At 40.1% G+C, this 23,748-nt stretch overlaps 1 protein-coding gene across 1 annotated transcript in view; it reads left to right on the forward strand.

Annotated features, from left to right (window-relative positions):
• The window catches only part of si:ch211-286b4.4 (zonadhesin), a 28,354-nt gene extending 18,661 nt beyond the window's left edge, over nt 1–9,693 (forward strand). Inside the window, exons 22-34 of the mRNA XM_047392736.1 lie at nt 235–386; nt 528–696; nt 765–873; nt 1,188–1,324; nt 1,454–1,579; nt 4,457–4,636; nt 7,396–7,620; nt 7,704–7,830; nt 7,931–8,130; nt 8,205–8,417; nt 8,916–9,061; nt 9,262–9,389; nt 9,534–9,693. Coding sequence (XP_047248692.1) covers nt 235–386; nt 528–696; nt 765–873; nt 1,188–1,324; nt 1,454–1,579; nt 4,457–4,636; nt 7,396–7,620; nt 7,704–7,830; nt 7,931–8,130; nt 8,205–8,417; nt 8,916–9,061; nt 9,262–9,389; nt 9,534–9,693 — 2,072 coding nt within the window. The remainder of the gene's footprint in view (nt 1–234; nt 387–527; nt 697–764; nt 874–1,187; nt 1,325–1,453; nt 1,580–4,456; nt 4,637–7,395; nt 7,621–7,703; nt 7,831–7,930; nt 8,131–8,204; nt 8,418–8,915; nt 9,062–9,261; nt 9,390–9,533) is intronic.
• The last annotated feature ends 14,055 nt before the right edge of the window (nt 9,694–23,748 follow it).

A 23,748-nucleotide genomic window follows, 5' to 3' on the forward strand; every position in this document is an offset into this window, starting at 1 on the left:
AGTCTCTGGCTGTACAAAAGTTCTGAACAAAATATAATATGGAGTTTGTGGTTGCAATGTGACAAAATATGAAGGATATTAAGGATATGAATCCTGTTGCAAAGCACTATATGAAAATAATTTAAAAAAATGTATTTAGTAACTTCCCATCTTCCCAATTCCTATCTTTGTTCAAAGACGTTTTTGAAAATGTTTTGCCTCATTATGTACAACAAGTATTTCTTCTTACTGTAGGAGGTGTTTCCATGCAAAACTGCTTTGCCTGTCCTGCTGGACACTACTGCTCTTCTGATGGGCTGGCTATCCCTAGTGGTCCATGCTCTGCTGGTTTTTACTGTCCATTTGACTTCTCCTCAACCACTCCATATGCTTTCCTCTGTCCCAAGGTATGTTTATTTATGTACACATCTATTATTACTTTCACATTTTTTTCTCTTTTCTGTTTTTCAATCTGCATATGCTGCATTGTTCATTATTAATGTCCTGCCAAATTGGATGTGCCTTTTTGTTGTTTTTTTTTGCCCCAGGGCCATTTCTGTCCCGAGGGATCTGCAATGGCCTTGCCATGTCCTACCGGAGAATACCAACCAAACCCGGGGTCGGAGAACTGTTTCCCATGCCGACCTGGATTCTTCTGTGAGGTGGCTGTAGTGGGAAACCCATGGCCCTGTCCTCCACACTCATTTTGTCCAGCAGGTGAGCAGGTGAAAGACAGCAACAGACGGTTTGTAATTATTATTTTACTACTGTGTCTTTTTCTTTAGGGACAATGGTGCCACAGCCCTGCCCTAATGGGACATACACCCATTCAAACCAGAGTGGGTTACAGGAAGAGAAAGAGTGTCTGCCATGCCCTCCAGGGAAGTTCTGCAGGTACTCTGGAATCATCTTGCATCGGGTGCTTGCATGCAAAAACTCGCATTGCACGTGTCTCACTGTCACATACTGTATATTCAGACCTTCTTGCACTCACACCATTTGCCATATGCACATCGTATATGCACATACCCAATGGCAAATAGTAACCTCCACTTTTATTTTACGCATTAACATCAGGAAGCTATATCATTGAAAGGTTTAACTAAGTAAAAAAATATCTTAGTATGCACTGTTAATATGATTGATGAAAATTATGCAATGAGAAAATATTGATATTACTATGTTTACAAACCATGTTTTTTTTTTAGGGCTGGTAAGATTCAGGGTGTTTGTGCTGCAGGGTATCTGTGCATTTCTGGGAGTGCAGGTTTCACCCCTCAGGGATCAGTGTCTAACATGACCCATTGTCAGTGGGGTGTGCAGTGTGCAGGCCCATGTCCACCAGGTACTCCATCAATTTTTGAAAACATCAACAAAAAACATCCATAGATATCTAAATTGCTCAGTTTTCTTTTGGTTCCGGAAATGCATTTTCCTCATCTTCAAGAGTGTTTGATTTTTTCCTTTTCTCTAGGTTTTTATTGTCCTGAAGGTACAGAAGAAGCTCAGCTGTGTCCTGCAAATACAGTCAGGAGCTCTGCAGGGGCCGTGAGTGTAAAGGACTGCTTATCCTGCCCACCACAGTATTGGTGCAAACCTGGTAAGTGATGGCACAGATGCAAAAATATTCATTCCCCTTCTAGCTTGTCAGATTATAACTGCAAATGTTATTATATTTCATTGGGAGTTTATGTGATAGACAAACAGAAAGTAGTGCAAGAAGAAAAAGGATATATGCTCTCCAAATTATCTTTACAAATTCAATCTGAAAGTGTGGTGCACAGTTATATTCAACCTCTCTGAGTCAATATTTAGTAAATAAATCATGTGCTGTAGCTGCAAGTCTTCTGGGGAAGGTCTGAAATGTTTGGCACAGGCAGGAAGTACAATGTTTGCTTATTGTTTAAGATTAGTCAGGGTGTAGACTTTGACTGGGCCATTCTAGCACATGAATGTACTTTAATCTAGAACATTCTATTGTAGCTCTGATCTATGTTTAGGGTAGCTGTTCTGTGGGAAGGTGAACCTCCATCTCAATCTTTTTATTTAGATTATTTTATTTAATCTTTATTTAACCAGATAACATCCCTATTTTCCAAAACAGACTTGGCTACGATTGGCAGCTTAACTTACAACTTAAATTGCTAAATGTTGCCCAATTTGAACACAAGATGAAAATAGCGACAATATAAACAAAAAAAACCAACAAAAAACAAATAAGAAATCACAAGTGGATTACCAAAAACAAAATAAATAAATGGAATCAGCCTCAAATAATAAATGCACCCAATTTAACATGTTGTGTCATTTTCCAGTCAGCCTGCTGCTTGTTGGATGTAAATGGAGCAGAATAGACAAAACCCCTTTTATCAATTTTAGTGCAGGTATATGGACTTGAAAGCAGCCCCTCATTTTAAACTGGCCATTTAAAAGTGAAACACTCATCGATTAAGATTGACAGAGATTTCTACATGGTAACCACCTCTTTTACTTTTGGCTTCTAAAGTTGTAGCTGAGTGGATCACTTGTTGTCTCTTAGATTCGGAACAGAGCATTATTTTAGTCTTGTCTGCATTAGGAAAAGCTTCATCTATACTAATCAGTGCTAAACTGTTACAAAGGCGTTTTCCTGTTATGCAGTGGTCTAGAAAAAGGCTGATCCACAGCTGTAGATAACTGTCTCCAACATAAAAATGTCAATTTGCACAAGAAATGTTCATACCATGCTTTTCCAGCCTCTTCACTGGTTTTATTCTAGGATTACTCTGTATTTAACTCCATCTATTTTCCCATTAACCCAGACCAGTTTAACTGTTTTTGTTTAAGAAAAGCTTCCCCACAGCATAATGCTGCCCTCACCATGTGTCAAGATGGGGATGGTGTGTTCAATGTTAGTGTTTTCCACCACACACAGCGGCTTTCGTGAAGCCCCAAAAAATTATGTTTTCTTCTTCTCTGATCAGAGCACGTCTCTCCACTTCTCCCAAGCCTTCTCCATCACTTCTGGTAAACTGACAGTGGTACTTCTCATTCTTTGAGCAGTGGCTTTAATAATGTTGACGGATCCCCATGCCTATGCTGTAGATCTCTGCAGCTCTTCCAGAGTTACCATAAGCCTCTAGCTTCTCTAATTATTGTTCTTCTTGCCTAGCTGGTGAGATTAGGTTGGAGAAGCTATGTCTTGGTAGCTTTGCAGTTGTGCCACATTCTTTCCCTTTTTGGATGATGGATTGAACAGTGGTTTGTGAGGTGCTTAGAATATTGTTTTATAACCTAACCTGCTTTAAATTCATCACAACCTTATCCCTTACCTATCTGCTGCATTTCTTGGTCTTCATGTTGCTGTTTGTTCACTTATGTTGTCATATCTGTGTGCAGGGTAATGTGTGTGTGTTCTTGTGTGTGTGTGTGTAGGTGTGTCTTCTCTGATTGCAGGGTGTGACTGACCAATCAGGAGGAGCATAAAGAGAAGTCGATCCCTAGAAGATGTCAGAATGTTCTAAGTAGTAATCAGGCTCCTTCTTATCTGTAGCCCTCTTATGTTATGTTCCTAAGCTCACCTCGTGTGTCCACCTTCCAGGAAGAAACATTTTCTACAGTCCTCAGGTCCTCTCTCCCGTCTTGTTTCTTAGAGTTTACCGATGAACTCACCTCTGGATCCCCTCCCAAGAATCTCCTCACTGCTCCTTTGGTCGCTCCTCATTGGATCCCCTGCATGAACCTCTCCATACCACCACCATTATTCACCTGGCTGTCCACCCTCCACAGCTTTGCTGTTGTTACCATCTTCCCTCTGGAAGAAGAAAACAAACACCATTAGCAATCCACAGCTTGTCAACCTCACTCCCCGAGGATATGTTCACCACCCTGCAAGAGTAAAATTCAGTTCCTCTCCATCATCATTGCACATAATCAAACATCTCTTCATTCAATAACCACTTACCCCTCCTCTTCATTGCTGTCCTGTAAACTGCTCCCAAACCTGGAAGAAACATTCCTTTTCCCTGCACAAGGGTCTCCCTGACAAACGCAGTGACAAATGTTCTCTAACAAACCTCTGAGAACTTCACTGAACTTCTTTATTTATGCTGAGATTAAATTACACACAGGCTGACTGTATTCACCATACAGGTGACTTCTGAATTGATTCCTCCTTATTTAGGGGTATCAGAGTAAAGAAGACTGACTGCAGTGCATCAGACACTTTTCAGATGTGAATAAGTAACTTTTTGTTTGTCTATGGAATAAAATCCCAATAAAACCTATTAAAAAGTTCAAGGGTAATGATTGCTTTTACTCAATGCACCGCATATACTTGCAGCATTGATTGTGTGCCTGTAGTAGGGGCTTGATGAGTTTTACCAGAATCATACAGATTTACCTCCCAAACTGATATTAGGACAATAAGTAGCAAAACCAGTTGCATCATGAAAGCCTTTTTTTTTTTAACTTAATATAAGGAGTTTTTTGCTTGCAGGAAACCCAGTCATTCATCTGTGTCCGGCTGGTCATTACTGTGACGGTCTGCCCGGAAGTGACTTCAGTGTTGGTACTGGACCCCGGCCATGTCCTATGTTTACTTATCGAGCTTCCCCAGGAGCAGGCAGCAAGGGTGACTGCTTGCCCTGTCCTCCTGGTTCAAACTGTAACAGCACAGGTACCATGTAAAGGATTTAACAGTGAACATTTCTTAAAAGCTTAAATCAAGCATACAGATTTCAAGACATCGCTTTTATCATGACTTTTATTGCTATTTTACCTTACTTATATCCCCTCTCTTCTGCTAACTGTATTGGAGTGTAAAACTCAACCTAATATATTTTTATCTGGTGAGCTTGAATTTACATTTTTATATTTTAAATGATCTTTAAATAAATGGAACACTTAAACAACCCAATATAACTCCAAGTAAATCAAACTTCTGTGAAATCAAACTCTCCACTTAGGAAGCAACAATGATTGACAATCAATTTCACCTGTTGTTGTACAAATGAAATAGACAACAGGGGGAAATTTTTGGCGATTAGCAAGACACTCAATAAAGGAGTGGTTCTGCAGGTGGGGACCACAGACCACTTCTCAGTACCGATGCTTTCTGACTGATGTTTTGGTCACTTTTGAATGTTGGTGGTGCTTTCACACTCGTGGTAGCATGAGACAGAATCTACAACCCACACAAGTGGCTCAGGTAGTGCAGCTCATCCAGGATGGCACATCAATGTGAGCTGTGGCAACAAGGTTTTCTGTCTGTCAGCGTAGTGTCCAGAGCCTGGAGGCGCTACCAGGAGACAGGCCAGTACACCAAGAGATGTGGAGGAGGCTGTAGGAGGGCAACAACCCAGCAGCAGGACTGCTATCTCCACCTTTGTGCAAGGAGGAACTGGAGGAGCACTGCCAGAGCCCTGCAAAATGACCGCCAGCAGGCCACAAATGTGCATGTGTCTGCACAAACGGTTATAAACCGACTCCATGAGGATGGTATGAGGGCCTGACGTCCACAAATTGGGGTTGTGCTCACAGTCCAACACCGTGCAAGACGCTTGGTATTTGCCAGAGAACACCAGGATGGGCAAATTCACCACTGGCGCCCTGTGGTCTTCACATATGAAAGCAGGTTCACACTGAGCACATGTGACAGACGTGACAGAGTCTGGAGACACCGTGGAGAGCGATCTGCTGCATGCAACGTCCTTCAGCATGACCGGTTTGGCAGTGGGTCAGTAATGGTGTGGGGTGGCATTTCTTTGATGAGAGATGAGATCCTCAGACCCCTTGTGAGACCATATGCTGGTGCGGTTGGCCCTGGGTTCCTCCTAATGCAGGACAATGCTAGACCTCATCTGGCTGGAGTGTGTCAGCAGTTCCTGCAAGATGAAGACATTGAAGCTATGGACTGGCCCGCCCGTTCCCCAGACCTGAATCCGATTGAGCACATCTGGGACATCATGTCTCGCTCCATCCACCAACGTCACATTGCACCACAGACTGTCCAGGAGTTGGCGGATGCTTTAGTCCAGGTCTGGGAGGAGATCCCTCAGGAGACCATCCGCCGTCTCATCAGGAGCATGCCCAGGTGTTGTAGGGAGGTCATACAGACACATGGAGGCCACACACAATACTGAGCCTCATTTTGACTTGTTTTAAGGACATTACATCAAAGTTGGATCAGCCTGTAGTGTGTTTTTCCACTTTAATTTTGTGTGTGACTCCAAATCCAGGCCTCCATTGGTTAATACATTTGATTTCCATTGATGATTTTTGTGTGATTTTGTTGTCAGCATTTTCAACTTTGTACAGAACAAAGTATTCAATGAGAATATTTCATTCATTCAGATCTAGGATGTGTTATTTGAGTGTTCCCATTAGTTTTTTTGAGCAGTGTATATATATTCTTTCTAAAATACTTTTGCCTGTACCACTGCCTGAGATAAGAGAAGGAAATGCATGATGAGGAAAGGCTTTGAATTTAAAACTTGTCACTTGAGGACACAGAAATCATTGAGTTGTGCAGTTTCAGAGAAAAACGTCTTTCTAATCCCTTTTACAAAAGCTTTAGGCTTGAAACTGAGCCCTATTGTAATTCAAGTTAATGGCTAATGCTCAGCAGATAGTTTATTTCCCTGTTCCTCCTCTAATTTTAAAAGACCTCCCTTTTAAATAACAAGTCGTAAAGAACTTCAGGTTTGATACAGTCATTAAATACGTCTGGAGTATTGGGTATTTTATTGAGTGTTGGGTATTTTAAGTGCTGCTGAATATGTGAGGTTGATGATGCTGCAAATTTACTTCTACCTTCAGGGTTTTTTTTATTTTTTTTTATTTACCGGCCAGGCACGTGTTGAAGTGGTCCATCCCTCAAATCAAGTTGGTACATGACAGAAGTGTAAAAAAGGGGCAGAAAAAAACATTTCCAAGTAATGTGCATATTCCAAATAAAACATATTAAGTGTGAAAGAAAAGCAAAGGACAAAATCTATAAGGGGGCAAATACTTTTCCATGGCACTGTATGTGTATAATTGTTTTCCTTTTTTTTTCTCAAACGTTTGTTTGCTTTTATCGCTGTGTTGGATTTCCTTCTGAAACAAACCCCCCACCAGTGAAACTGATGGAATATAAATAATTTCTGGCTACCCTCCACCGCTCTGCTCCATCCTTTTCGTGTTCATATCGAACGCGGTTTGACTTGGAAAAACAGGCACAAATTTGCGGTCAGTCACTGTAACAAAACTTAATGTGTGCCAATGCCACTAATTAGAGGAAAATCACTGTTGTTTTTGTTAAGTTTAAGAAAGTCACCAGGTGTTGATTGTGGAGGATCATTTCCATCCTGACAAAATATCCCCACAACTGCTATCAATTTCCAGGGCTAAATGTTTTGTGGTTACAATGACTAAATAACTTTTGGGGTTTTCTAGGACTCACAGAGTATAACAGCAGTCCCTGCCCACCTGGCCTCTGGTGTAGTGGGACTGGACCCCCCATCTTCTGCCCAGCAGGGACCAAGAGACAGCTTCCTGGAGCTGCTGCACCCAACCATTGTGAACCCTGTGCAGGGGGAACCTTCTGCCCAGACCCTCGCATTACAGGAAAGCCCAACGTGGAAGGAATCCCCTGCAGGGCCTCGTATCAATGTCCCGTTGGTAGGAGTCTTTATATATATTTATTTTCTAAATACATTCAGATGAGGTCCTGTGGCTGTAATGAGTTTTTGACTGTACTCCAGGTGCAATTTCAGAGAAGCTATGCAGAGCCGGCTCATACTGTGGACCTCAGACGTCTGATCCTCAAGCGTGCCCAGAAGGTTATATTTGCCCCGAGGGATCATATTCATATGACAACCCTAAACAATTGTGAGTACATAAAAGATTCAACAAAGTAAAGTTGTTTAAATGGGCACTAGCTGATTCTACAAGGTCTGGGTTAAAGCTGTATAATAAACTTGTTCCACAGATGCCCATATCCCTACTACTGCCCTGCCAACAGCTCTGCAATGAAATCCTGTGCTGGAGGATCCATGCCTGTCAGCACGAGTGGACTCAGAGGATCAAACAACAGCAGCTGTAGCTTGTGTGAAGTGGGGACTTATCGTCCATACCTTTCCCCGAGTCTGCAGTGCCTTCCATGTCCACCAGGATACTACTGCCCCCAAGGTACTATGAGAAAGTAATTGTTTATTTTCACCTAAATTTACAACATTTCATTTTTTGTTGCCCACTTTGACCAGGCACGGATAACTACAAGAGTAATCCCTGCCCTCTGGGGTATGTCTGTGGGAAGGGATACGGCCAGCCGGAGTCCTGCCCACCTGGCACTTTTGGTAACCTTACCCGTGCTGAGAAAATGGACGACTGTCACCCTTGTCCAACCAACACCTTCAACCACCTGCCTGCCCAGAAGGCCTGTTTTCCATGTGGCAGTTCCTCCACCTCATCACTTGGTTAGATAACAAGATAATCTATGTATAGTTTATTTGCTCATTCCAATTCAAGACACTGGTCAATAATTGCAGAAATCTGTGTGAAATTAAAGAAGTAGTGATCATTTTATCATAAATAGCCTTTCTTTCACTTATCTTAAATTTGATTAAACGGGAACAAAACAAAAGACCATCTTGTGTACTAAGTCAGCCATTTGTAAATCCTTCCAACTGTCTCAGCAAGTGTTGTTTTACCGAAAGAGACTTTCTGTTCTTAAGATATTCACAAAAATCTTCAATTGTATTACATTTAGAAAAAATGTTGTCATTAGTTTCTTAAATTAGAAATTAGCTGTCAAAATAAATAACTTCAGTTTGTGCTGAATTTCAAAAAATACACTAATGGACTGTAAGCAATAAAACTAATTATTCTCTTATTAATATTTTGAGAATTTGGGCATTTTTTTATAGTAATTATTTTCTAAAATAATTGTGTGCGCTGCAAAATAATATTTGCAGGTTCCTCTTCCTGTACCTGCATTGGGAAGAATCGGGCTTTCCAGTATTCTGATGGATCGTGTTTGTGCCGAACTGGTTTTATCTACTACAATGAGCTGGACTTCAAAAGTTCTACTTCTGATAGTGAATTGGACTGCCAGCCTGAGGTCAGTACTGATTGGTCAACAAAATGTGCTGTATACTTTATAAACATAGTATTTGCATCAATATTGATTTTTGTGTTTAGATCTTTGTAATGTTAGCTTGAGGCATATCTAAAGGTTCCACTCAGACTGATGAGACAAACAGCAACATACTTGTGTTTTTAGCCTACTCAGATGTTAGTGTCTTTGGTTTTATGTTTCAGGTGAACAGACGGTGCAGCACAGGAGAAGTACGATTAGCAGCCTCCAGAGAGTGCGTCTCACCCTCCCTCCACTCCTGTAATATAACCTGTGGATCGCATGGAGGAACTCTGGATGTGGAGATGGGCATGTGAGTCTCATTTATTTTTTCTGAATTATTACAGATTTAAATTATCCTGCAAAAGCTACTTGAGCCTATGTAACCCAGGTTGTAAATATTTAGACTGACATGTCTGATATTTCCTGTCTCCTTTCTTATCTGCTGGTGCCTCAGCTGTCTGTGTGAGCGATATGTGTCTGCAGAGGAGATTTGCAATACTTCCTGCCTCTTCAGGCTGCCTCAGGTGTCTGCCCAGCTCACACCGGACGGAGACTTGCAACTCAGCCTTAGAGAAAGAAACAGCAGGGTCTGGGCAAGGGTGAGAGAAAGCTGACTGAGCCACAGAAAAAATTATGATCAGCTACACATTTAAAGCACTGCAAATCATTCTATCCAGTCCCAGTTATTTACCATATACAAATCCTAAATGTGCAAATGAATATGTGAAAGCTGCTAGGAGCAGATAAAAATAGACAAAATACATTATCAGGATTGTAATGATAGAGCCAGGAAGCTTCTCAGACTGCATTGTTTGCTGGAATTAAGAAATATATGGAAAGCTCTTCACAACAAGTATTAGTCCCAACTTTCCAGATTCTTATCAGGATGAATTGAATATTACAGACTTGTTTGGTTGCATATAGAAAGATTTTGAATAGTGAGCATTTCTGGTTGATAAAAAAAAAAAAAAAAACAGTTTAGTTAATACAAAAAATAGTTTCTTGGTCTGATCTTCGAACTGATGTCTCAACATGCATGAATGTGCGCATATTTGTACCAGGGTTATTTAGCTCCATTTAGCAATAAAAAGAAGGTCTTATTTGTATTATTGTCAGAAGAGATGATTCAGTTGGTGGATTCAAATGCAGAAGTCAGCAGACAAAACACTGACAGAGAAAGTAAAATAGGAGAGACAAAGCTAAGAATGTACACAAAGAACAAAAAGAAAAATAGAAATAGAAATATTCTTTATTGTCCCACAGTGGAGAAATTCATGCGTACCAGAATAAAAGAGAAAGGCAAATGGAAGCATGCAGATACGCACAAAGGCAAAAATGATTAAAATCGATAATAAAAATAATGAACTGTATAGTAAAGGATAATTTATAACAGAAAGAAAATACTGTACAGTTATTAAAAATAACATACTTAGATTAAATGAAATATGCAACTAAATAGTGATTTTTAAACAATTACAAAATATGCATGTACAGGGGTTGGACAATGAAACTGAAACACCTGGTTTTAGACCACAATAACTTATTAGTATGGTGTAGGGCCTCCTTTTCAATTCAATTCAAATTCAAAAATACTTTATTAATCCCAAAGGGAAATTAAATGTTGTTATAGCTCATATTATGAAGGTTTCCTCAAAGAGCCGTTGTACATGCTGATGGCTGTGGGCAGGAATACAGCGTCAATTCCTCAAGAATGGTTCAGTAGTCCTTGGCAGTGACGTGCCCATCTAGCACAAGTATTGGGCCAAGGGAATGCCATGATATGGCAGCCCAAACCATCACTGATCCACCCCCAAGCTTCACTCTGGGCATGCAACAGTCTGGGTGGTACGCTTCTTTGGGGCTTCTCCACACCGTAACTCTCCCGGATGTGGGGACAACAGTAAAGGTGGACTCATCAGAGAACAATACATGTTTCACATTGTCCACAGCCCAAGATTTGCGCTCCTTGCACAATTGAAACCGACATTTCGCATTGGCATGAGTGACCAAAGGTTTGGCTATAGCAGCGTGTATATTGACCCTGTGGAGCTCCCGACGGACAATTCTGGTGGAAACAGGAGAGTTGATGTGCACATTTAATTCTGCCGTGATTTGGGCAGCCGTGGTTTTATGTTTTTTGGATACAATCCGGGTCAGTACCCGAACATCCCTTTCAGACAGCTTCCTCTTACGTCCACAGTTAATCCTGTTGGATGTGGTTCGTCCTTCTTAGTGGTGGTCTGTCTTGGTCACAGATGCGCCAGCAAGACGTGCACCAGCAATTTGTCCTCTTTTGAACTCTGGTATGTCACCCATAATGTTGTGTGCATTTCAATATTTTGAGCAAAACTGTGCTCTTACATTGCTAATTAAACCTTCACACTCTGCTCTTACTGGTGCGATGTGCAATCAATGAAGACTGGCTACCAGGCTGGTCCAATTTAGCCATGAAACCTCCCACACTAAAATGACAGGTGTTTCATTGTCCAACCTCTGTACATTTGTGCATAAAAAGCAACAACACTATTTACAAGAAGTGAAAAAAACTGAGCAAATAACAACAGGGAACACTTATTGTGTTTGTTGGGAGCAGTGAATGTTATAAGAGGACAGATCTGCGATAACGCTCCCTTGTCCTCCTAGGACACAGCAGTGTGTCACTGAAGTTCTGCAACAGCTTCATGCATCCAACAGGGATGTTATTTTTGCTAGAAAAAAATAACCTAATCTAGAATTCATGTATAAAGACAGTTAAAATTGTGCATTGAGCAGTCATAGTAAAAATAAAGTACACCCTCTAAACTTACTTAAAGATGTTCACTCTGCTATCATTTTTCACCTCAACAAAAAAATAATGAACAGGATCAACTAAAATGAAGACATATCTGAAAACTGTTTGAGTTTGGAAAAGGATAGATATTTCAAAAAAGCAGTTTTTAATCACATTTTGAGGCAACTGGTATAAATGCTCTGTACCTGCAAATTTCTTTTCCTCTACACATTACTGTCCAAGGGCCCCTTTCCCATTTTGAACTAGATTTAGATCCAGTATGTTTTTTAATACCTGGTGTATTCTAAATACTGGATTTATGTATTTGAAAACAGTATGGTGATGAAGAATTCAGTTGTGGTAAAATCCACTTCAACCCTGTTCAGGTGGGATTTTCTTGCCTACAAGCATCCACAAAGGCTCACCATTTACTATCTGTTTTCAGTTTATATGAAAAGTAAGGACCTAATGGTCATTACGATTCCATTCACTCTTCCACACGTTTTTCAGTCACACTTTTTTACGCGTTTTACTCTTACTGTAATTACTTTCACAAAAACATAACAGAGGACTCCGCCGTCCTGTGTAGAGTTTAATTAGTCTATTTCAACTAAGGGAGTCTACCCTCCTGCGGAATTTAACTGTCTATTTTAGTTCAACAGAGGACTCCGCCGTCCTGTGTAGAGTTTAATTAGTCTATTTCAACTAAGGGAGTCTACCCTCCTGCGGAATTTAACTGTCTATTTTAGTTCACCTGATAGTGTCTAGAATTGTCAGGGTTTCTCTATACTGTACTATTTTAGGTCATTTGCATTTCATCACTCATTCCTTTTAAATGAAAGACCTACTCACTGGTTCTCTGTGTCCTCGGGAGTACCGTCAGCCGTCAGACCCCAGCCTGTCAGGGAGGGACCAGTCCCGGAAAGGGTATTAGTACTGTGGCCACAGATTTGTCTGGAATCTCACTCACCCACTGGGATCGTCAAGCGTCTTGGTATCCGGCTCGAAGGACCATTTATGTTAGGTTTAAACACCAAACACTTTCACAATTCTGCACAAAGAAAGACACAGAGAAGTTAGTTCATTTTAACCTGCAGGTGAGAGTGTCTCAGAGGCTGCTCAATTACAATCCTCCAAACACACTCTGAGACAGCCCCTGCTCTCTCTGCCTTTTATTCATAAGAGAAGAGGCCCTGGTTACAAAATGTTCCAAGCACAAAGGGAGGGATGCACACTCATAAGATTAGAAACAGCTACACCGACAGAACGTTCTAGAACATCCTGTCTCTATCTTGCAGCTCTTGTACATATAAGATATAATCACTCTGAACAGCAAGCTTCACTTCTATTAAAGTTAAAACATATATAATCATTAATTAACCCTAACATTTTCCTCCTCTTTATAAATGTTTTAAACACTTGATACATCAATCATTAACCTTTTCTTCTCAGATTTTCAGTTAAGACATCATGGTGTGTTTTATCTGTACATGTCATTAAAAAAGTAGCAGGAGGTCTTTAAGTTTACTGTATACAACTAATTGTCGTCAGGGTCAAGATACAGATCAGGGAAATGCAGAGAAGTCTCTTCTTCTTCCTGGTCATCATCATCATCATCACTGGCTCCTTCTGTCTCCTCAGGTCTCAGGAGGGCATACATCTCTGACATTTCTGTTTTGACTGGCTGAATAGCAGAGGTTATTATGCGAGTGCACAAAGCTCTTATACACGGAATACAGCAACATCCACACAATGTGAGAATAGCTGCAAAGACTGCTATTGACATAAGGATAGACAACACTAATTGTTTATATTTACCAAACATTTCTCCAAAACCATCCCACATTGTGGTGTCAACTCCAGAATGATCTTTCATTTTGCTGTTAAGTGACCTAAGACCCTCCAGGGCCTTGGTGAGGCTCCCATCAGCTGCGGTGTTATTTGGAATAAATGTACAACATTGATGGCCAAATATTGAACATACTCCACCTTTTTCAGCTAAGAGCATATCGACAGCAATTCTATTTTGGAAAGCCATTAAAGAGGTAGCTGACAATTGTTCATGGATGGCTGAGAATCCTTCTTCAGTTTTATTTCCTAGTCGTTGCACATTGTAATGGATGTAATTTATTCTGTCAACATTTTTATTTATTGTGCACCACCAGCATATGGTGGATTCAAAACCTGCTGCTACTTGATCTGCTAACTTATATTCATCAGGAACTCCTCTTGGTATTCCTATGCTATCTATATAAGTAGGGTCGTCTTTACTCCATCCTGATCTTTTTTCTCTATTTTTCCAGGTGTGTGGAAATATGCTGGCTACTGTACCCAACAACTCTGCTACTGAGAGTGGAATAACAGACACGGGAAATATTAATGACACTGATGCACACAATCCAGTTGTGTTGTATGGCAACCTGTCATACAGTTTATCGTCTCCACACCACCACCAGATGTCGCTGCGTGCTTTAGGTTTAAAGCTGACACCTACTGCTATGATGGAGTGACATTGATCTTTATTGAGTCTGCTTATGTTTGATCCCACACCTGTTCGGTTAATGCAGGAAAAATTTCCTGGAGCAATCTTATTTGAGAACATTGGTTTTTGTTTTTCAGCTGTAGTTAAAGGATAAACATTATCCCACATAGTACAGTTTGTTGAGAGTCTTGTGCTGTTCATTACTTCCACTAGACATTCTTCTGTCAACGTTGAGGGAACCACTTGTAGCAGTAATCTGGCTCCCATGCACACTACACAATCTGTTTTTGCTGCCTGGGCAGCCTGTTCCGCCATTAAAAGCCAGTTGTTATCTATTTTAGATATTCCTGTAGATATTTCGAACCAGTCATCTGTTGTCAGGTTCCCAGGATCAATTCTGACTCCTTTTTCTACTGTTTTTGGGGAGAGGGTCGTTGCATTTTCATGTTCACAAATAAACAGTAGGAAACTGGGATCCGCCCCTGATGAATAGGCCCTTAGTAGGAAAAGCCAACAATCTCCCTGTAAGTTGCTCCCAGGGGGTTTTAGGGAGGTTTTTGTAAGATTCACAGTTAGATATATAGCTGTACTTGTTGCGTTAAGTCTGAATAGTTTTTTCTGGTGCTTTGCATATGCAGTAGTGCCCCACGTTGGGGTCCATTCATTATTTGCATCAGCTACTATTGTGGCCCATTGTGTTTGTTTTTGATCATTAGTCAAATACCATTTGTAGTTTTTATAATCTTGGCCTTTTTCTGTTTTACGGCTAAGACTGGTAAGTGGAATGACAAGATTCGTGGTGGTGTTTGACTGCACACACACCATTAATCCAAATTGGTAAGCTCTTTTTGTTCCACACCTGTTATTGTCGTCAGATTCGTCAAGGTCAGATGACCGGGATCTTTTATGCAGTGTTCTATGATTTCTTTCCCATATTAGCAGGGCACCTACAATTATGATCGAGATGACGCCCCCTATTATCAATATCTTTTTGTGTGTTGGCGTGAACATCTTTCTGTAGATTGGCGCCCTTCCTAAAAACCTGTAACAGAGCTGTGGACAATCTTCACCGGTTTGAGACAGCTGCAAACTATGATTGCAGCTCCCTTTGTAGCCGGACTTTCTCTGAAGGTCAGATGAAGAGCTACAATGCTACAACAGATACCACAATGCTATGACCACAACACAAATTATGATGGTTAGAATAAACACTGCTATTAAGAAACTTATTTTAGTCCCCTTTTTGGTCTGAAGTTCCCTTGTGCATTGTGTTTAGCACAGATCAAACATGTTCTACAAAAATTTTTTGAATAAGAGTTAAATCCATATGTTGTGTATATTTTGTTCACTAATCCTACCATTCCTCCTCTCGAGACATGAGAAACTCCATGACTCGAAATTGCTGCCCATTTGTATAGGTTTTTTGGTAGGATAGGTTTATTTTCTGGTCAGGTGTATATTCCTTCTTTAAGTTGAGCTCCCTTTTTTAGCCAGGTTTGTATTTCATTTTGGGGTGATTGTTGTTGCATTTCCAGTAATGTTTCATCTTTTAGTTCCATTGTTACTAGGAGAAGACTACTTGGTTGTTGTTCTGCAGCTGCTTTAGCAGTTTTATCAGCAAAGGCGTTGCCTTTAGTCACAGTGTCTGTTCCTGTGGTGTGTGCTGCACATTTGCATATTGCAAGCTTTTTTGGCAGTTGGACTGCTTGCAATAGCTCTGTTAATAGTGCTGCATGTGTTACAGGTTTTCCAGTGGAGGTAATCATACCCCTATTTTTCCAATGTTGTGCAAAAGTATGCGTTGTTGCATATGCATACTGGCTATCAGTGTATATTGTTGCACTTTTTCCTGTCATTAATTTGCATGCTTCAGTTAAGGCTACTAACTCAGCAGCTTGCGCTGAGTAGTGTGAAGGGAGTGCTTCTGCTTTTAGTACTTTATTAAGAGTCACTACAGCATATCCGGTTTTTGTTTTACCTTTCTCATCCTTTTTTGAAGACCCGTCTACAAATAATGTTTCTCCATCTGTCAGAGGGGTATCTTTTAAGTCTTTTCGGCTTTTTGCTATTTCTTCAGATAATGTTTGGTTTAGTTCTTATTAAAAATAAAAAATAAAAACTCACTCACTGATGAACACAAAAAATGAAGGGCATATTATATCTTATAATCTTAGTTTGTTTTACCCAGTTTTATAGATACAACATACAGTTTCAGTCAGCTTTGTATTTAGTTCAAGTAACTAAAGTTTGTTTCAATTAACTCAAGTTTTCTCTATTTCAGTCCAGTCCAGTAATTCTGTTAAGGTTAATTTAATCTTATGTTAAGTTTGAGTCTAATTCAATCATTTTGAACCTGACTGGAAAAAGTCTAAACATCTGTTAAAATCTTTTTGTTTTACCATAGAGAACTGACCTAATATTATTATGGTAATGTTGAGGACTCTAATTTTTACATAACATGAAACAGACATTTATTTCACAAAAACAGAAAGTCAAACACAGACATTTGGCCACATGAAAGTTTAAATAACCTGTTTGTAAAAGAATTAGGAAAAATTGAAGACAGATCTATGAACTTTCCTATAGTTATCAGTATTTTTAATACAGGTAGAACCTTTGCTATCTTTATATGATTTTTCGGAAAAGATTCTGGAAACCTTATTAAGATATAAATTTGGCAAAGATCATCAGAACATCAGACCTTTATTAGCGCTTTTAATGTCCCTCAAAGATGCATTACAATGAAATCAGTCATTCCCATTCACACACATTCACACACTACTTACTTATTTCTCTGTCAGAGTAATTTTTATTTGCAAAGATTTGAACATAATTTGACTTCTATTATTCTTAAAATGCACATTGTTTCCTCATAACCCCTTTTGTTTCCACAAGGTCTGTTTTGAACGCTTCAATTCCTTTTTTTTTTTTTTTTTTTTTATTCACCAAGAATCAATAAGGTGGTCTTAGTGGATCCACCTTAAAGGTGTTATCTGTTGGGTGTCATGTTATCATTGTCAGGTCAGTGAGGTTCATAAGTCAGTCAGAACCTTGGTCATTTGTTCTGTGCACATAATGTTTCATAGATCCAGCCTATGATTAATCAGCAAAACGTCCACCTATAGGAGAAAAAATGATTGTTAATGAATGAGCTGCATTTCCTAGGAACACTGTCTTCCTCCTGGATGAGCATCACCTGTTGAAAAACTTTCATCATTGTTTGTTTCACATATTCACTCACATCTTTATATTATATCAGTAGGTGAAGTTGTTAGTATCTCATGTAGACTGACATATACTGTTGCATTTGGAGAAGATCTCAGATTAAATAAACTTAGTTAGAGCTTCAATCCAGGTTCATTTTATGTCTGCAGACTTTAGCCAATTTTTCTTTTCTTTCTTTTTTTTTTATACATAAAGAGCAAGATTCAAAACATTTTCAAAAGGCAGATTGTGGCAGAATGTAAACAAAACTGCTTATTGATTGACAAAATAACATTCAAGCACACAATCACCATATTAAAAGGCTCTACTTCTAGAGAATCACTAAACTTCTGGGGTCCGGTTTTGGCCCGCGGACCTTGAGTTTGACACATGCAGGGTAGAGTTACAATTTTTTCAGACCTTTCAGCAGAGACAGGCTTCTGCTGTTTGCAGAAGTTTTATCTTTGTTTTCAGGCAGCTGCATCTCTTTGTCAAGGTCGTTTCACAGAGCTGAAATTTAACTTCTCTCAAAGAGGAAAAATCAAGAATGCACACAATCTGAGCCAAATATGGAATTATTTCCCTGTAAAATGAATCTTTTGCATTTTATCATGATATTGTTGGTAGTATAACACCATAGAATGATTTTTAAAGCACCTGTTTCTCACTAATGCTTGCCTACAAAATCTTTTACTCTCAGATTACTTCTTTAACAACTCTAGTCATTGTTCACTGGGTTGTCCAGTTGGACAGTTTCCATGTTGTCCACATTGTCACCTCCTCTTTTAACTTCTTTTACCACGTCCTCTAAAACCACCTCTTAGTCTTTATAATTTGGGGCTACCTTGGTATTCTAAACTGGGATGGGTGGCAGTCCGCCCCCCCCCTTTATTTGTTTTCAGTTAAGCTGAAAGTTTTTTTTTTTTTTTCTGTGCTTTTCTTAAGGCCTCAGTATTATGGCTATGTCAGTTAAAAGCTGCTCTTATTGTTGTTTTTTTTTAATTCATCTTTTTGTTTTAATCTGTTTATCAACTGTGAGCACTCAGGGACTGAAAAGTCCCCTTTGAAATTATAACCTGGCAAGGTTTTTTATTGTCTCTTGAATCTTTTGAATGCATAATCTCCAGTTTAAGATCCCCGTGTAGTTTTAGGATTTCAGTGATAATTAAGTTACCTGAAAATCCGTATTTTTATGCCATCGTGTACATATTTCTGTTAAATCAGAGCTTTTTCTCTGTTCTTCCCCCATTGTTCTTTGTTATTTTTCTCTTTTTAGTTTTCATTATTGCTAATTTTAGATCCCCTTGTAATTTTAAGACATCCTTTGTATCTAATTTGCCCAAAAACCCATGTTTTTTATTTTTTATTCCATCTATGACAGATCATACCTGCTCCTTTTACATAGTTCTCCATAAACTTTACCTCCCCTTCTAAGTCAATTAGTTTACTTTGTTTCTCTTTACTTTGCCCCTTTCCCATTTTGAACTAGATTTAGATCCAGTATGTTTTTTAATACCTGGTGTATTCTAAATACTGGATTTATGTATTTGAAAACAGTATGGTGATGAAGAATTCAGTTGTGGTAAAATCCACTTCAACCCTGTTCAGGTGGGATTTTCTTGCCTACAAGCATCCACAAAGGCTCACCATTTACTATCTGTTTTCAGTTTATATGAAAAGTAAGGACCTAATGGTCATTACGATTCCATTCACTCTTCCACACGTTTTTCAGTCACACTTTTTTACGCGTTTTACTCTTACTGTAATTACTTTCACAAAAACATAACAGAGGACTCCGCCGTCCTGTGTAGAGTTTAATTAGTCTATTTCAACTAAGGGAGTCTACCCTCCTGCGGAATTTAACTGTCTATTTTAGTTCAACAGAGGACTCCGCCGTCCTGTGTAGAGTTTAATTAGTCTATTTCAACTAAGGGAGTCTACCCTCCTGCGGAATTTAACTGTCTATTTTAGTTCACCTGATAGTGTCTAGAATTGTCAGGGTTTCTCTATACTGTACTATTTTAGGTCATTTGCATTTCATCACTCATTCCTTTTAAATGAAAGACCTACTCACTGGTTCTCTGTGTCCTCGGGAGTACCGTCAGCCGTCAGACCCCAGCCTGTCAGGGAGGGACCAGTCCCGGAAAGGGTATTAGTACTGTGGCCACAGATTTGTCTGGAATCTCACTCACCCACTGGGATCGTCAAGCGTCTTGGTATCCGGCTCGAAGGACCATTTATGTTAGGTTTAAACACCAAACACTTTCACAATTCTGCACAAAGAAAGACACAGAGAAGTTAGTTCATTTTAACCTGCAGGTGAGAGTGTCTCAGAGGCTGCTCAATTACAATCCTCCAAACACACTCTGAGACAGCCCCTGCTCTCTCTGCCTTTTATTCATAAGAGAAGAGGCCCTGGTTACAAAATGTTCCAAGCACAAAGGGAGGGATGCACACTCATAAGATTAGAAACAGCTACACCGACAGAACGTTCTAGAACATCCTGTCTCTATCTTGCAGCTCTTGTACATATAAGATATAATCACTCTGAACAGCAAGCTTCACTTCTATTAAAGTTAAAACATATATAATCATTAATTAACCCTAACACACACTAACTGAAATATTTCAGGTCTTTTATTGTCTTAATACGGATGATTTTGGCATACAGCTCATGAAAACCCAAAATTCCTATCTCACAAAATTAGCATATTTCATCCGACCAATAAAAGAAAACTGTTTTTAATACAAAAAACATCAACCTTCAAATAATCATGTACAGTTATGCACTCAATACTTGGTCGGGAATCCTTTGGCAGAAATGACTGCTTCAATGCGGCGTGGCATGGAGGCAATCAGCCTGTGGCACTGCTGAGGTCTTATGGAGGTCCAGGATGCTTCGATAGCAGCCTTTAGCTCATACAGAGTGTTGGGTCTTGAGTCTCTCAACATTCTCTTCACAATATCCCACAGATTCTCTATGGGGTTCAGGTCAGGAGAGTTGGCTGGCCAATTGAGCACAGTGATACCATGGTCAGTAAACCATTTACCAGTGGTTTTGGCACTGTGAGCAGGTGCCAGGTCGTGCTGAAAAATTAAATCTTCATCTCCATAAAGCTTTTCAGCAGATGGAAGCATGAAGTGCTCCAAAATCTCCTGATAGCTAGCTGCATTGACCCTGCCCTTGATAAAACACAGTGGACCAACACCAGCAGCTGACACGGCACCCCAGACCATCACTGACTGTGGGTACTTGACACTGGACTTCTGGCATTTTGGCATTTCCTTCTCCCCAGTCTTCCTCCAGACTCTGGCACCTTGATTTCCGAATGACATGCATAATTTGCTTTCATCCGAAAAAAGTACTTTGGACCATTGAGCAACAGTCCAGTGTTGCTTCTCTGTAGCCCAGGTCAGGCGCTTCTGCCGCTGTTTCTGGTTCAAAAGTGGCTTGACCTGGGGAATGCGGCACCTGTAGCCCATTTCCTGCACACGCCTGTGCACGGTGGCTCTGGATGTTTCTACTCCAGACTCAGTCCACTGCTTCCGCAGGTCCCCCAAGGTCTGGAATCGGCCCTTCTCCACAATCTTCCTCAGGGTCCGGTCACCTCTTCTTGTTGTGCAGCGTTTTCTGCCACACTTTTTCCTTCCCACACACTTCCCACTGAGGTGCCTTGATACAGCACTCTGGGAACAGCCTATTCGTTCAGAAATTTCTTTCTGTGTCTTACCCTCTTGCTTGAGGGTGTCAATAGTGGCCTTCTGGACAGCAGTCAGGTCAGCAGTCTTACCCATGATTGGGGTTTTGAGTGATGAACCAGGCTGGGAGTTTTAAAGGCCTCATGAATCTTTTGCAGGTGTTTAGAGTTAACTCGTTGATTCAGATGATTAGGTTCATAGCTCGTTTAGAGACCCTTTTAATGATATGCTAATTTTGTGAGATAGGAATTTTGGGTTTTCATGAGCTGTATGCCAAAATCATCCGTATTAAGACAATAAAAGACCTGAAATATTTCAGTTAGTGTGCAATGAATCTAAAATATATGAATGTTAAATTTTCATCATGACATTATGGAAAATAATTAACTTTATCACAATATGCTAATATTTTGAGAAGGACCTGTACTGGACTGGTAAGAAGTTTACATACACTTGTCATCTGCATAAATGTTGTAATAATTTTAGGCATTAAGCGATTTATTAAGTTGGTTCCTTTTCCAGGCAGGAAAAGTGAAACAACATACAACCTCAGTGAATTTGAAAATAATGTAATTATATTTTGAATTTGTCGTGGATTTTACTTAATCCATTCACAGTCAACATCTGACTAACGTACCTCTGTACAAATCCTCTGCACATCTCCTGCAGTCAATCAAAACTTATCCCATATGTCAGAGTACATCTTTAGCAAAGCAAATGTGTGAAATTGACTTACAGTATAAACCATTCTTTGTAAAGAAAAAAAAGCCTCACTGTAATTCAAATGGTTTCGTCCTTTTAAATAGAATAGAATAGAAACCTTATTTGTGTGAAGCTCCGGGCCCTGGCCTGGTGCCATGTTGTGGTCACAGTCGGGTAGGATTCATGGCATTTGTGGTTGGGGACATGTATTCGATATCTGTGTCCTGGTTGGGTTTGCCCTGTGAGGAAATTCATGTTGGGGTTCATAGGGGAGGGGTGTGTCTTTATGTTGAGTGTGAGGGTGTGAGTGTTTCTGCTGGTGGGTGGTGTTCCATCGGGTCTCAGTTCCTTGGGCTTGTTGCTGCAGGTCCCTGGGCCTTCTGCACTGTGGCGGCTAGGTGGTCCCCCTGGGGCTGATCTTGGCAGGGGGTGCTTGAATCCCTGCGGTGGTCTTTCCAGGGCTCTAATGCTCTGAGGAGCCCTTAGATGTCTCTGGCTCCGATCTCCTCTGTGTCTGCCTTGGGTCCTGGGGGGCAGGTCTGTGGCCCCTCACGTCCATCGCTGAATATTCTTATGGAGAAACTTCGTATACACAAGCACAGTCAGACATACGTCCACAGGTGTTTGGATTCAGGTGTTTACAGATACACAGATATAAGATATACTCTATATTGAGCTGCAGTTGCCTCTAAATACATCTTGTATTGATTAGTTCCTTGTATTTTTTTTTTCATCTCGGTGTCCATTGCATTCAAAATAATCCCAACGTAATTTCTATATATCAAGCGGAGCATTATAGCGAAAGCCGTAATGCTCCACTTGTGAAAGTAAATATGTTGGTCTTCTTCTTGGCATTCAGACAACAATTCTGAGTGCAACTCTGCTGGTCAGGACAGCTTCCTGAAAAGATTGATACGCTGGAGGGCTTTATTATAAATCGTGTCAAAGTGTATTTAGAAGGACATACAGGTGTCATTCTGTGTTCTCAGATAATTAAAGCACCCTGCCTGTTCAACCTGCCCTTCCTTGAATAGTTAAAGACTTAAAAAGCTTGTGATTAAGGTCAAGTGATTTCTCACCAAGAGTGAGAGGCTCTATAATGTCCATGTGGTCCAACAGGGCCATGTCATTAGCATATTTAAAAAGAACCATCCCTTCTCTTCTACAAGTGACGTTATTGGTAAAGGCAGAGAACAGGACGGGGGATAAAACGTAGCCTTGTGGGAGCTCTGTATTTAAAACCAGTTTACTGAACTTAAAAGCATCTGCTGTGGTGTGCTTATCAACAGTAAGAGATGGGTTATGAGTCTGAACGCTTAACCTAAAGGTACTTGATGAATTGTTTAGATTGAACCTACTAAAAAAGATGAGTTGTTTTGCAAATAAGGCCAGATCTGTGCAGCCTGTTGCAGCTGGTTTGGTGGCTTGCCTTCATGATATTTTATCACTGCCATGCCTCCCCCACATTCCCAGATATCAGTTTTTCCTCTACCTTTTTCCCATAATTGTTTTTTTTGCAAGGGCAGACCGTCTCCTGAACTCCCGCTTCAGTTCTTTCACCTTCTCTTTGTCTCCCTAAAGAAATGTCTTTTCATCCCAGGTTAAGTAGAATTTCACTTCTTTTGTGAACCATTTTTATTGTTTGGGTAGATTATTTTTTAATGGGGGTGACAGTGTCCTTACAGAATAAATCCTCACCACAGTCTTTGAAAAGTAATTCCCAATGTGTCCGTTCAAGTGTCTCGGTTGCTTCATTATTGCAGGCTTTAGTGGTTTTTGTTTTCGTCTCACATGTTTTAAGCTGTGATTTGT

Source organism: Girardinichthys multiradiatus, chromosome 18 (assembly GCF_021462225.1).
Source record: "Girardinichthys multiradiatus isolate DD_20200921_A chromosome 18, DD_fGirMul_XY1, whole genome shotgun sequence".
Taxonomy (NCBI): Eukaryota; Metazoa; Chordata; class Actinopteri; order Cyprinodontiformes; family Goodeidae; genus Girardinichthys; species Girardinichthys multiradiatus.